At 32.1% G+C, this 16,497-nt stretch overlaps 1 protein-coding gene across 3 annotated transcripts in view; it reads left to right on the top strand.

Moving 5' to 3' along the window:
* The first annotated feature begins 94 nt into the window (after window positions 1-94).
* LOC127729584 (uncharacterized) overlaps window positions 95-16,497 on the top strand; it is a 34,027-nt gene continuing 17,624 nt past the window's right edge. Inside the window, exons 1-6 of one of the 3 annotated variants that reach the window (XM_052237400.1) lie at window positions 95-143; window positions 287-342; window positions 614-885; window positions 6,138-6,643; window positions 12,377-12,703; window positions 13,824-14,610. In XM_052237400.1, the coding sequence (XP_052093360.1) occupies window positions 12,403-12,703; window positions 13,824-14,488 (966 nt within the window). In that variant the 5' untranslated portion in view covers window positions 95-143; window positions 287-342; window positions 614-885; window positions 6,138-6,643; window positions 12,377-12,402 and the 3' untranslated portion in view covers window positions 14,489-14,610. The other 2 variants (XM_052237398.1, XM_052237399.1) reach the window with 2 other exon arrangements.

Genomic DNA, 16,497 nt, shown 5'->3' with positions numbered 1-16,497 from the left:
TACTTAAATTTCCTGGTTAGCCTTTAAATTTTCACAATACAATTACCTCCTTTAGTACCCTCAGTAAATGACGACTCGAATTTCAAATTTTCAAATTTCGAATGTGAACAGCTTAAATTACTAGATTGAAAGTTGAAATACATGTGTGTTACTGTGTGACATTCTTTTGTGAAATAATAAATAATTGGTTGAAATAATTGTTAATTTATAAACCAGGAAAAATGTAATGATCATTATAACCAGTTTCCGTTAAAAAAACATAACTGAATTTTACTTTTTCTTGCAGATTTTCATGATGGAAACAAAACACAAAAATGGGTGGAATTTGTGACAAACAACAAGGTATTGTTTTTAAACCTAAAATAGATATGCATTGCTTCGGTCAGTGAATCTTATTTGTTGAAACTTTTAAAGAGTCGTTTAAACTTTTGACATTAACAACAGGTTATTGAAACACAAAATAAATTCATCTATTTAAAAAAAAATATCATTTAAAGATTTCATGATATAATTCTCTTATATTCGTCATGTGTTATCTAATTATTAAATGGACGAAAACTCATTTGAAATTTACACCATAAATCACAATATTTAATCCGGTATATTTTGTTAGGCACTAAGAAGCTCCACAAACTCAATATAAGGACATTCAATCCAAAAATTAGACCTGAAATGGCTGATGGATTAAATGAAATTCCAGTATGGGAGAAAACATACGAAAAATATGACAAAAAGCAATTAGCACAAGAGTGCTCACGACTTCAGACGGAAATTAAAGGAAGACTTGATAGACTGAAGAAAGTAGACGAAAGCCTTACTGGGAAGAAAAAAGATAGCAAAGAAATTATCGATCAAATTACCGAAGCAGAAAAGAACTTTGCAAAGGTAAACTTGAATATCTTTTGATGACTAAACTATTCTTTTATTTTATGAATTAATTCCATTTCATGTCGTGTATGATACATTAAAGTGATTGCAATCCGACAATCAGGCAACAGCAAACACCAAAAACATATATATTTGTATATAATTCAACTACTTTATATTAACTTACTGATTTCAGTGGCTTTCGGTTTTTTACGTTCGACTATCTCAACTCGCGTGATCGTATATATGAGGATAACGAAATCAAAGATCTATATTTTAATAAGATTGAAAAGAAAACATTTTAGGAAAAAAAATGAGTCCCGTTTTAGAAAAAAGTAGAATCCCTGACAGACACATACATAAGCTTTAGTTATTGTTAAAGTTGAATTTACATATATAATTTTTTATGAGTATTTCATATTTGAACCACCTGTTTATGAGTATTTCATGGTCACCCTGAATATATTTAAAGTTAAATCTCACAGAGTCACACTAACATACAATTGTAAAGGTATAGCTATGATTCGAATTTGTCTTTAAGATGGAATAAGACTTCGAGTTAAACATCGAATTACACTTTTGGTAATACTTCGTGTTAAACTTTGAGTTTTTCCTTCTATTCTTTTAAAGTTTTGACTGGACATCCTCCAATTTTTTAGACTAAAGAAGTCTGTAATTAACATTATCACTAAATATAATTTGATTTCGTTGAGAAGAGATGGAGTTGCTGAACAAATTGTATAATCGGAAATGTCTGCACCATAAATAATGCTTTCCGTTCATAATTGTAGAAATACTCTCAGACTGGTACTTTTGAAAATAATTGATACTCCCATCTCATTAAAATGCAGATCTAGTTTAACTCGCGTGCTCGTACATATGAGTATAACGAAATCAGACAACTATATTTTAATTAGATTGTTGATACGCTTAATATGTACAGGGTTGTCTTATATAATATTGAGAATGGAACTGGGGAATGTGTCAAAGAGACAACAACTCGACCAAAGAACATAAAAAAGCTGAAGGCCATCAATGGGTCTTCAATACAGCGAGAAAATTCCGCACCCGGAGGCGGGCTTCAGCTGGCCCCTAAACAAAAATGTGTACTAGTTCAATGGAAATGGACGTCACACTAAGCTCCAAAACATATAAATGAACTCAAATTAAAAAACATACAAGACTAACAAAGGCCAGAGGCTCCTGACTTGAGACAGGCGCAAAAATGCGGCGGGGTTAAACATGTTTTGTGAGATCTCAACCCTCCCCCTATACCTCTAGCCAATGTAGAATAAACAAACACACAGCAATACGCACTGTAAAACTCAGTTTAAAAGAAGTCCGAGTCCGATGTCAGAATAGGTTACCTTGAAAAGAAACTAAGCAAAATGACAATGATATATACATTTACAAAGGACTACACTAGCAGTTACTGACATGCCATATATGTGTACGGCTAGCACTAGCGTGCCATCATGGCGCTTTATATATTGAACTCCAAGTGACGATATGACAAAGGTGCGTGATTTAAAGGGTGGCATATAATCAATTTAATTTTAATTTCAATTTCAATATTGATGTTCTCGTTTACATTGTTGAAAACTATATTGAATGAGTTTCTCTCATTGTTGAAAGCCGTAAATTGAATAACAGTTGTTTACTTTCATATCACATCACTCATTCTCAGGAAATCGGGCCCAATACTTGATGCATTGTCCCTGTAGATATTTTAAGCCTTATCTGCCTTGCTTTAAATTGTCTTTAAAATATGTTTTTGAAACTCCAGGGAGATATCTAACCGAAACAAACGTAATTACTCCGTAGAAGAATATCAAAATTACTCCAACCTTACACCAACACGTATAATTTTGAGTAAAACGAATGTCCCTGATGGTATAGATATTTTTTCTGTTGAGTGTTCTACTTAAGGTGGTACCCAACACCTTGACTAATATTAATTTGGCTCGTTTAATTTTCCTAAAATTTTGACAAAATGTTTACTTTGACCCTTTGACAAAAATATAAAAATTTCAAATAATTTGAACCAACCACTTTATCAGAAAAATTTCACTGGTTATATAGCAGTTTGACAAACACTAATTTTGATCTTAGAGAAGCTTAATATTTCCTTACCAATATAACGTGATTAAAACGTTTAGTAGATTTTTACAGAGTTATCTCCCTGTAGTGTTAGGTACCACCTTAAGAAGCTCGCAAAACGTGTACCAATCTTGCCTTTTCCGATCCATCACCATTCAGTCAGTATAGTACATATCTTTGTCAGTTTAAGTAGTTTGTCATAGAAAATAACAAACACAGTTTTGAGATAATATGTTACTATTTTTGTGACCAGATACGTTACCAACTTTTAATTTGACTCTACATTTATCTAAAGGTCAATTGAAAGAATAGTTATCTTGCTTTTGAAGTGTTGGCCTATAGTTGTAACCGAAACAAAATTATGTTACGTGTATTTATAACGATAAGAAAATTGACAAGCTGCTAAACTAGGAAATGGCTTTTTACGTTAATTTTAAACAGATACGTTGCTATGGAATCGTTTGGATAAAAATTAACCACCTTCACGAGATCCATTTAACTGCATAAATATATTTTTACATATTTGATCTTCCTTTTCAACAGTAAAACATGTCATATATTAGAAAAATATTTGAAACACAAGACTAAGAATATTTTGTTAAACAGATACGGTACCAAAAGATACCTTACCATGTTTCGATTAACGATGAAATATCGGTACCATTTCGGGATTCAGACATATGAGCTATCTGCTTTCATATATATTTGTTTTGTTTAATGACCAATGAATAAAATCATCAATACAACAAGTTATGAGCTGCAATTTTCGAAGACATATGAAGGACAACGTCAAATTAGATAATTAGATAATTGTACTGCTTTTAACTGGAAAATTTTAAACACGTAGATAATAATTAGACATTTGAATTTTGTACCTACAGGATAAAAATAATGTTAAAGTATTGTAATTCAGCTTGCAAACATCGAGTAACGTATTTGTTTCCCATGGTAACGTATTTGTTGCACGCCTTGAACAGATAAGAGCTAAGATCAACCACGTTGGAATCTTTCAAATCATATATACATTAATCATTTGCGCATAATTAAAAGTTGGTTTACACAAATTTATTTTCTAAGTTCAATCTTGGCAAATGGTCCCAATTTGCTGAGGATGAGTGACGTCAATGTTCATGCGGATAGTTGTCTCATTGGCAATAGTAACACACTTTATTTCCATATCAAGGTGAAACTGGTATCACAAAAATGTATCCGATATTTAGAATAAATGCTACCTGAAGAACTGAATTTTGTAAAAGGAACTCTGAAATGGTTAAAACGTATTTATCAACCCGAAAATAGAGCATCGTAATTAAAATCAGTATGATTGAGCATTTATCCACCTATACAGATAGTTTTGCTAGCAGAATCCATTAAATTTAAAGAGGGCATTAGCTACGAGATATACAAACATTAAAATATATTTTTTTGTTCAATCATTAATAAAAGTGAAATAGTGAAATGATAATTCGCTTTTAGCAGCCAATTTGGTTCAATTTTGTCAAAATAAGCTAAGAAACATCGCTGATGAATTATTCACTTGCAAGTGAATAATTCGATCTCATTCAATCCGTATTCATGTGACCTTTAATTTAACCTCTTAGCTGAAGATAGGTTACGCATGTATTCAGCTATTAAAAGGAAAATGATGTCAACATTGAAAGTGAAACAAAGATAAACATTTTGGTTGACTGATCCGATCCACAAAAAAATAATTCTTATACAGGTAAAAACGATGATAAACATACCTTTTAACCTGCAATATGAAATCAAACAGACCTAGAAAAATCCAATTGCACGTGGTCGCTATCTATTTCTATTTCTATTTATGTTTATATCGGATTATATAACTATCGACAGTCTTCGGAGGCCATCTCGCTGATTAATAAGATGGCGTTAAGACAAAGATACACACGAAATGTTGATCCATAGTATCGAGTCCATGCATTGTTAATTATTTTAGGCTTTATGTAATTTGGATATACGTTTTAGTACATTATAAATCAAATATGAGAATTTGTGTCAAATCGGTGAAATTGAATTTGACAGCCAATGCCCCTTTAAGAGAAAGATATACTGATACTCAATATTAACTCGCTACAGTTAACTTAACAGCACACCACGTCCAACGACACATTCATTCATATTAACAAAAAATATTTGCAATAATACCACATCTCTTTCTTTTTAATTTAATATGTATAAAAATATGAAGATGTGGTTTGATTGCCAAAGAGACAACTCTCCACAAGAGACCAAATGACATAGAAGTTAACAACTAAAGGTCACCGTACGGCCTTCAACAATGAGCAAAACCCATACCGCATAGTCAGCTATAAAAGGCCCCAAAATGACAATTGTAAAACAATTCAAACGAGAAATCTAACGGGTAAAATTTATGTATAAAATAATGAACGAAAAACAAATATGATACACAGCAACAAACAACAACCACTGATCGAATTACAGGCTCCTGACTTGCATGGGACAGGCACATATACAGAATGTGGCGGGGTTAAACTAGTTTGAAGGCACCAACCCTCCCCTAACATGTGGCAGTGGTGTAACAGCACAACACAAGAAAAACTATGAAAAACAATAAACGAATAACAAATATGAGAAACAGTAAAAAACGACAACCACTCAATCACAGGCTACTGACTTGGGACAGGCACATATACAATTTGGCGGGGTTAAACAAGTTTAAAGGCGCCAACCCTCCCCTAACCTGGAACAGTGGTGTAAGTGTGTTTGTATGTACCGGTTTGTTAAGTATTCTTTTATAGGCGCCAAGTCGAAAATTTCGTCACTTCTTTGTAGTGTCTTTATTTAGAGCTATGACTGTTTTAATGTCTATTTTAAATTTGTTCTCATCAGAAGTTATAATAATTTTAATGTAAATCTCTAGATGCAGCATTATTTTGGCAAAATTGTGTTTTTCTTATACAGGAATGATTAGAAGGGTTTCTCAAATTCTGAACCGATTTATACTTTCCATGAACGGGTTGTTTTGTTTAATTTATTTTATTTTTTTAAGGGGGAGGGTCTTTTTTGTTTGTTGCTGTTGCTGTTGTTGTTTTGTGATTGTATTTTAATTATTTGTCTTGTTTGTCTCGCTTATTCATTAGCAAAATATTGACACATGTCCTTAAGTTATCACTTTTGTTTTGCAGATAAATGAGACGTCTAAACGACTGATCAACAGTTTAAAGAGACAGACAACTATGCTGAAAGAGAACCATACTTATGAAACAAATAAAGAAATTTGATTTGAAGAATTTCAGTTGTCTACTATATAAATAAGGAAATATTGAAGTTTACTTAATATACGAAAAAGCTCTAAATTTTTCAGTGGCCAGTTTATGTATCGATGTTTCTACATGACTTAGATTCACAATTAATGTAATTTCAGGCTTTATTTATTGGTGAATAATTAGATATTTAAGAGAAAAATATATATACATACCAATTATTTTAATATTTACAATCCAATCTAGATATCATTCATTTGTGTATGAAAAATACGACGCTTATACAATTTTAAAATAAAGAATTTAAATGTTGTCATTTTAGTCAAAATGACAAACAGACCTTCTGAAAATCAGTACGAAATAAAATTTATACGCTTCACTCATCTTGCTTCAATTTGAAAGGAACAGCTTATTACCCATTCAAACAAGTGGGTAATTTATTCACATCATAATAAGTGTTGTGTTTGAACAGTTAGGATCTACCAAAAGGAAATTTTTATGTATCTAAAACTATAGTGCAAGTTTACAACGGATAGTCATGAAGAATTTTTTCATTTAAATTCCTTGTGTCAAAATCATCCAACAGTACAACTGATAAAACATTATATTCAACATGCATGACATGTATCTAGTTTCATTTAAATGGAGACGGTTAATTGTTCAAAATAGGATTGACCTCGTACAATAGACCTAAGTTATTATATTTAAAAAAACAAGGTTTTTTAAAAGTTCTGTGCACACGTGACTACTTTAAACTGCATATTTTAAGAACTTTTAGTACATCAATTATTGTTTTGCTTCAAAGTAAATAAGCCAAAATGAAAGAATCAAATATTAACAGTAAGTGCATTAATTTCAATTACATTATTTATGACAAAGTTTCATTGTTTTATTACTATTATTATAATATAAATTGTTTTTTTTTTTGGCTTTTGGTCGTATGTTCTAAATTGTTTGCAAGTTTTTGTTTGTGTTCGGAGCATTATCAAAAGTTTGCATTTCACTCTTTTCTCCAAATGGGTTGAAATGGTAGATTTTAATAGATAAAGTTGTTATTTTCAAGTTAGGACGTTCCAATCATAAAGAACGACTTGTCTACGCATAAATAACATCACAACAATGTTACATTAAAGATAGTGTATTGCATGTTTAGCTCACCTGGCCTATTTACAATCCCTTGGCGTCCGTCGTCGTCGTAAACTTTTTTTTCTAAATCTTCCCCTCTTATACTAGTACTGGGCCAAAGTTTACTTGAATGTTTCGTAGGGTATTAAGTTCAAAAAGTATATCCGGGGATTTAATCCACCAACAGACATGGCCGCTGTTGCTTAAATTAGATGATTAGATGATGATGATGATGATGATGATGATGATGATGATGATGAGGAGGAGGAGGAGGAGGAGGAGGAGGAGGAGGAGGAGGAGGAGGAGGAGGCTGCTGCTGCTTAACATCCAGCGGCAATTTAATATGCATATTCTGGACGAGAACCTAAAATTATAAGATACGGTTGATATGCAGTTGTTGGCTTGTTCTGAAAAATTAAAGCACTAACAGCAACTCTGACGAGGATCAAATGATCAGCAGGTCAAGGTCTATCTCCTGTTGAATCGGACAATACATTTTGGAGTAATAACCACTGATATGTAAATTTTAAGAAAATGTCAAAGTTTTGGGCTTATTTCTCAAAAAACTGAAGCAGTTAGAGCAAAGCTGAAATAGAGTAGAATTGATCAGCAGGCAAATGTCTATCTCCTGCAGAATGTTTATATAAATTTGGATAGCCCATGTTGGAGTTATTGCCCCTGAAATATTTTTTTTACAAATTTCGCAGTTTTTGGTTATTATCGTGAAAAATATGAGATAGAGAGAAATTCTAAACTTGTCAAACTTGGCAGAAATCCTCAAAAGATTCTTTATAAAAGTTATTTCCTATAACTTATGATGTTTTTTTTTATAGGAAACTATAGTTGATAGAGAGAATCTGTTGATAGTAAAAATGTTTAACAAAATATGATCTTCATTCTACAAATAAGATCTTCATTCTACAAATAAGTAAACATGGATGAATCGTCAATTGACCCCTTGAAAGATTAATCTTACTCATGTTTGCTTGTTTGCTAAAACTATAAAAGAGAGAAATGATAAAAAGTAAAAGTGTTCAGAAAAAAAAATCTTCGCTACAATTGTCGATTGACTACTTATAGAAGTTATTCCACTAAAGGATTGTTTTTATCAATTTAGTCATTTTTTAGGCAGAGACCGAGAGAAATTGTAAAAAAACAAAGATGTAAAGCACAATAAATACAGGCAATAGTAATAATTCGATTAAGCAAAAACAAATCCGGGTAATAAACTAAAACCGAGGGAAACACATCAACTATAAGAGGAAAACAACGGAACAACAGAAACACTGAATTACAACAAAAGCAAACGCAAACGCAAACATACACAGAAACGGACTGTAAATAACAACTGCCATATTCCTGACTTGGTACAGGACATTTTAAGAAAAAATGGTGGGTTGAACCTGGTTTTATGGCTAGCTAAACCTCCCGCTTATATGGCAATTTCAAAAATAACACCCAAATGACAACACTACGTGACAGGAATACAGTGCAAACGAAGGCAAGAACACTCAGCACATAGAAATACATAAATGAATAATATACTAGTACATTACAACATGTAAGCCACAGAATAGCAACGATCACCTCCCATGAATTTACGACTGCACACCAGGACACCACAAACGAATATAAACTGCGCGTCAAATGAATGGATCAACGTAACAAAAAGTGACGTATTTTTTGTGACGTTTATATTATCACAGGCACATTTCAAAAGATAAAATAGATTTGTTTTATTTATAAACACGTACAAGAATATTGGATTGGGAATTGAGTTTGTAATGGTGAATAAGATATACAGATAAGTCAATATGACCGAAATTGTACACATCTATGTCGATGTCTCAACTCCCTAGCGACATGTTTTTGATTTCTTTCATCTTTAGATACTAAAATAGTTGCCTAATCTCAAATTTTAGAGATTGTGTCTTATTCCTGATTGCGACATTTCCGTTGAATGAGTGGATTCACATGGCGGATGATGCATACATAGCAGGAGACTCTTACCCCCTATGCACCAGGTCGCGCTCTTTTTGAATTTCATGCGATTCCCTCAGTGTTTTGTCTTCTTAATCGATTGACGAGATTTGAATTTCGGTAAACTTCTGTTGCCTATAGCTATTAGCGAAAGAGTTTAAAACAAGACTATATTATGAAAAAAACGCCATGACACCCAAGCCGCCGTAAAGAAAGGTGTGAGAAGAAGAAAATGTTGTTGCATTATGGTGTAATGAAATATATCTTAAGTAAGAAAAAGCTATTAGATTCAGATAAAGAAAAAAGATCTGAATCTATTTATATAAGAAGCTGTAGTTATACTTATTTAAAACATTTGTTTTCATTTCAATCGATTAAAAAAAAAAAACCTAATATGTATTGTATACAGTTTTATCATATACTTATAGAAAATAATGGTATAATTGTACCCCATGATAAAACTTATTTGTACATATATTTATTCATTAAATTTGAAGAATTGCCTTAGCCGTGTGATATGACTTTTGTTATCAACTGCTTCCGGTTTATATCAACTGCTTCCGTTTCATATCAACTGCTTCCGCGGTTACTATCGCATGCTTTTCTGTAACGTTATCGCATGACAGTTTGGCGTCATTCGGCAAATTCTGGAAAATGTACCTCAATGGTACATTTTTTTTGTAAAACATAACAAAGTTGGGGAAAAAGAAAATATTAATAATCAGGAAAATATATTATTAAAAAATACAAAACAAATATTACAACAAACGCATTGTTTCAAAGTTTTAAAAATAGTTTTGTCTGTATGTGACTTTGTCTTCTGCTGAAGTATATGATAAAAATAACTTAACATGTCGTTTTTTCATATCAGACCCCTATCAGCCCATGGTCAAAATCATCCCTCGAGCCTGTTGGTTCTCGGGTTGATAACATGACCTAGGATAAGGGGACTGATATGAAAAAGGCCATGTTATAATCTATATATATCACTTATTGGCCTATATATATTTCATGTCGATACTTATAATTTGGAATTGCACAAGGTCTTGATCATCTCAGGCTGTTTATGACGTCTGTACACTAATTCCATTGGAGGCTGACATTAAAGATTGGTAAAACATAATTTATTTGTTGGATGCATTGAGTAAATAAAATCTTTAAAAATTGCTAGTTTCTCAATAATGTGCTTTGTTGCTATTAGTTGTTTTTGTGTTTCATGCCAATCAGATTAGTCAAGCCCTTTCCAACTGATATTTACAGTATTTGATGCCTTAGGTTTTCCTTAGTAAAATGATGATTTAGCTATATATCTTTGATTTCATGTCATAGATTAAAATAATATGTAGATCGTTATTTTACGTACGGAAGCCCATTTAGGACCTCCCGAAAAGAATTCGTTATCACGAATTTTTGGAATTAGTTATAACAGTTTTTGTAATTCGTAATAACGGATTAAATCCGTTATCATAATTTTTTGAAATTCGTAATAACAGATTAAAACGTGATAACGAACTTTATAATTCGTTATTACGGATTAAAATCATTCTCACGAATTTGTGTAATTTGTTATCACAGTATTTTTTGTAATTCGTGATTTTATGAAATTCATTATAACGATTTTAATCCGTTATCACGAATTACCAAAAAAATGTGATCACAAATTCTACGAATTCGTGATAACGAATTCGATCCGTTATAACGATTTATACAATTCGTTATCACGATTTATAAAATTTGTTATTACGATTTCAATCATCCGTTTTCTCGAATTACAAAAAAAAATATGATAACGAATTTAATTAGTTATTACGAATTACAAAAACTGTTATATCTAATTCCGGAAATTCGTTATCCCGAATTTAATCTGTGATAACGAATTCTAGAATTCGTGATAACGGTTTAAATTCGTGATTTCGATTTCAAATGTATTTTTTTGGGATGTCCTAAATGGGCTTCCGTATTTTACGTGTATAAGAACGATTTTTTTTGGCCGAGTCAGTCAATGAATTAATTCTTTCTAGTGGTCCTCTTGTTTCAATTTAAAAATTTTGACACCTTTTCATTTTCTGAGCACATGCGCAAGCGACTATCTTTAACTAGGGTCAAGTTAAAGGTTTGCATGCATACGTATCCAAAATGAGGTCAAGCTATTGTATTGCAAGACTATAAAATATCAACAAATGTATTTGAGCTGATTTTAACAAAATTAAATCAAGATAGCTACGGATATCGAATTATTATTTCAATAATCCGATTTAACATGTTTAAGTAATGTTTGAAACAAAACTAATCATATTTTAATATTTTGTCTAAATCGTAGACAATCCATTTTAGATATATTAACCTGATTTATTGGTATTTGTGTTAAAAAAGTAAAGTCCTAACTTCGTATTTGAAAAAAGGAAAGCCACATGTGAAACATACAATATTACCAAGAAGTACTGTAGACCGGATAAAATGGGACTATATATTTACCTTCCTGTCAAACCTATAAACAGTCCTCTGATCTGTATTACCAATTGCATCTGCCACACCAACTGTCAGTTATAGGTTGTAGTACTTCTATCTATAAAAAAGGGGCGAAAGATACCAGAGACATTCAAACTCATAAATCGAAAATGAACTGACAACGCCATGGCTAAAACAGAAAAAGACAAACAGACAAACAATAGTACACAAAACACAACATAGAAAAATAAATACTAAGCAACACGAACCCCACCAAAAACTGGGGGTGATCTCAGGTGCTCCGGAAGGGTAAGCAGATCCTGCTCCACATGTGGCACCCATCGTGTTGCACATGTTAGTACAAACCCGGTAAATAGTCTAATTCGGTAGGTCACATTCTTGAAAAGGGAACGGGATATAAATCGCATCAGAATTAACAGTTTAGCACGAAATAAAATTTTGGACGAATTTTACTTTTTAAAATCAAAAATCAACAATTGGTAATTAAAAAAAAAAAACGTTTATGAGTCAATGATAAATTTCAGGAGAGAAATAATATACGCATATTGTTTATATATTTTTTTCGTATATTGTATATTTTTATATAGATGGCTTCAACAATTATAGAAATTCCATGGATGTAGCCTCCGATGATTATGACAACGTTAAAGACCTAAGACAAGTTAATACTCTGCAGGGTACAAACGCTAGCGATACAGGTAAAAACGTGAATGCAAGTCGCCAGGACACTGATGTACAAATTCAGATGAATACAAGTGCAGTTAGAGCGAACAACGAGCCTGTGACTGCCAGAGATACATTGATTAGATTAAAGCAACACAGATGGTCCATACTTGCTTTTATATGTGGTGTAATCCTGACCCTAGTGATAGTTGTCCCTGTGATGATGTCAAAATCATCGTCTTCGGAAAAGGGTATATTAATTATTTTCATCATACATTACATTTCAGGAAACATTAAATAGTCTTTTTTCAAAATTCAAATATCATATATTATTCTATGTTCTTATAAGCTGAAAATAATAAAGAGATTAAAACAGATAAAATTAATTTCCACAGTCGAACTTGTTGTAATGTGCGATTTTAAAATTATATTACAAAGATTGCATCGGAAGATAAAGTGCGTCCTTTTCCACTAATGACACGTGTCGTGTAGCTCATGGCATGACGAAATATGGTGATAAGTAGTTTAAGATGATGTCAAAATCGACTAAAAGTTGACGATATTGCTGCTTCGACATGATAACAACTCCGTGGTCATCTGTTATACAAATATTCCATAGCGGCAAACCAAATGATGAAGGCGTCCTTTGCCCTTTCGAAGACTGACTTTAATGTTCCATTTTTTAACGCTTGGTATAATTTATGATTATGCTTGCAATTATTTCTTTTTATAAAAACTTTAAAAAGATAAACTTTTGAAGCATAATAATAAAATCTTTAGAGGTGCATTTATCACGCATAAAAGAAATTTTTGGGTATATGTCAATCATGCCAATTAGAAGCAATAAAAAAATAAACTATAAACGACATCAAAATATCCAGGTGCTTCTTCAAAAAAAAACAAGTGCATTACCTTTTGAAAATCTCAAATTAGCAGAGACTACCAAAGATGTGTCATTCACAAAGTTCTTTAAAGGAAACAAAAAAACACAGATGTAAACAAAATTAAGAAAATGTAGCTCGGTATTTAGGACAAAAACATAAACAAGTTGCGGAGTTACACTAGTTAATCGTTTAAATAAAAGTTTTCTTTGAACTAAAATTTGTTCACAACTTTTCAAGACTTGAAGCAATTTAGAGTTTGACAAATTGGACAAATATCTATTTATTTTTAATCCCTTATATTGAAATTTTAATCTGTAAGCCTTATTTCAGTTGGGCTGATGGCTTCTTCACGTATTCACCAAACGTCGTCTATTTCCAAGATTAATTCGTTTATCTAATTTTGAGTTTTGTAATTTCGAAAAAGCTGCTTTTGTGTTTTTTCTATATTTGATTTTTTTACGTATACATTTGTAAAAGTTCATTTCAGATGACAAGACCGATTACGCATTTTCGTTGAGATTTGACAGGAAATCGACACATTCATTAGTTTTCCTGTCTGATGATAATACAGTACTGGGTAATTCTTTCAATAAAGAGACTCCAAATGCTGTAAATCATCCGGCACAGTTTAACACGTACAAAGGAACAATTGGAGATAGATGCTTAACTTCTACAAGTAAAATATACTTTGAAATAAAGTTCTCGTACGAAATATTATCGTCATTAATTGATAACTCTTCGAGCTTAGTCGTCGAAGTAGGAGTGATCAGTCGCACAGAAATAGACAATCACTTCTATGCCGGAACCAATGGATGGTCGTTTAGCATTCATAATTGCCTTTCTTACATATGCCTAACCGCCCAGCATTCGATTTCGAAAACAGATGAACCAATCAAAATAATGAGTGTGAGTAATACAGCCGGGACAGTTGCCACAGGAAGACTTGGATTTTTTGTTAATATGAACCACAATGAGTTTTCAGTTATTGACAAGGACAATTCAAAAATATTGTACACATTAAAAAGGGTAGTATCTGCTGACCAACTATGTTTGGCGTTTGGCGTTTATAATCCACAAGTACTGGAAGCAAAACTGGAGATTTTGTATTCGTATGACTTCACAACTCTTCCAATTATCAATGTTGTTGCTTAGCAAAACGAGACATATTCGATAAAATCCTATTACGGCTCCTTATTCTTGCAAACATATTTGAACTATCATTTAATCGTCATCATTCCAATGTATCATAGTTTAAACAATGAATTGATATGAAATATGTAATTTGTCTTAAATATAAATAAGAAGATGTGGTATGAGTGCCAACGAGACAACTCTCTATCCAAGTCACAATGTGTAAACAGTAAACAATTATAGGTCAAAGTACGACCTTCAACAAGGAGCATTGGCTCACACCGAACCGTTGTGAAAGTGTACATATAAGTTTCTTTCTATGACGTCAACATTTTTTCAAAATGTTATATTATTCCAACAATTTGAAATCGCCATCGACAAAAATATATTTCAAAACTATTTTTTTTTTTCAAAAAAAAAAGAAAACGATATGACTCGAATATTTATAAATAGCTGGTTAACCCTGTGCTCTATGTTTCGGGTACTATTATCAAAACCAGTGTGACTCCAGAATTTTGTCACTTTCATTTGGAATGCATATTTTTTAAATCTTTTTCTGATGTAACTTTCGGAGCTTTAAATCTCGATATTTCGCTTTCCTACATATATGTAAAATATAATAGATACATTTAATGGATTTGATAGTGTGGGGTATTAGAACTCTTACTGCTATTATTACCCCGTCCTCTCTTTTGGAAATACAAGTAACAAACACGACAAGTAAAATACCAATTAATTTTCAATAATAAAATATTTGGCATTTTTATAATTCAAATCCGTTCCTTAATCAAGGTAGAATTGATATACTTTACACTATATTAAGTATATTGTTTCAATAAACAAACCATTAATTAACAGTGATTAACTCATAGACGGTAATAGTTTCGTATGGATACCAAACTGCATGAAAGAGTAAAATAACAAAAATATCGGACTGCGAGGAAAATTCAAAACGGAAAGTCCATAATCAAATGGAAAAATAAAAAGCTCAAAACACATCAAACGAATGGATAAATGAAGGTAACAGTAGTATATCGCTGTTCAAAATCATAAATCGATAAAGAGAAAACAAATCCGGGTTACAAACTAAAACCGAGGGAAACACATCAACTATATGGGTAAACGGAACAACACAAACACTGAAGTGCAACAAAAACTAACGCCAACATACATAGAAACGGACTATTTGATAACAACTGCCATATTCCTGACTTGGTACAGGACATTTAAAGGAAAGATGATGGGTTGAACCTTGTTTTATGGCTAGCCAAACCCCCCGCTGATATGGCAATGTTAAAAAAATATATCGCTAAAATGACAACACTACGTGACAGGAATACAGTACAATCAAACGCAAGAACACTCAGCACAGAGAAACGCATAAATAAATAATACAATAGTACGTTACTAATATGTCAACCCCAGAATAACAACGAACATCTTCCATTAACGAGAGCACAGGACTCCACAAACGGTGACGTATTTTTGAGACGTATATATAATCTAGAAATTCATACAATTAAATGGAACGAGATCGAAAATTTAACAATTACTTTCACAATACTAGTCCAAATAATTATCATGATGATGACGGTATTTAAAAGGCTATTTTAAATGAATGCTGTGACGACATCATACTTATTTGGACTAACACAATACTTTATTCATGGAAAATGGAAATCAACTCGACTATACTGACAGATAAGGCATCTGTGAAATGTACCGAAAATACAGATTTCAAACCACAAACGATAAGACATAACACAATATCCAACAGAACCCACAATAGAAACATCATAACTAAATACATGAATGTTGGATGTATAAATGCTGAGACACGTCATATAGCAATGCAAATTCGGGAATAGGTTACCTTCGGTACTTAGCAGACAGACGACATAGATGCTAAACCACAATCTAACACGTGGTAGAAATGTCGTCAATTAGTTTAGACACAGACACATCGTATAAATCAACCAATTTGTGATGGTGTCCATAAAATTTACGGAGTGTCATTTTTAATCTTTCCT

Source organism: Mytilus californianus, unplaced genomic scaffold (assembly GCF_021869535.1).
Source record: "Mytilus californianus isolate M0D057914Y unplaced genomic scaffold, xbMytCali1.0.p SCAF_2, whole genome shotgun sequence".
In the NCBI taxonomy this organism is placed as follows: domain Eukaryota; kingdom Metazoa; phylum Mollusca; class Bivalvia; order Mytilida; family Mytilidae; genus Mytilus; species Mytilus californianus.
This window is presented reverse-complemented; position numbering and strand designations above follow the sequence as displayed.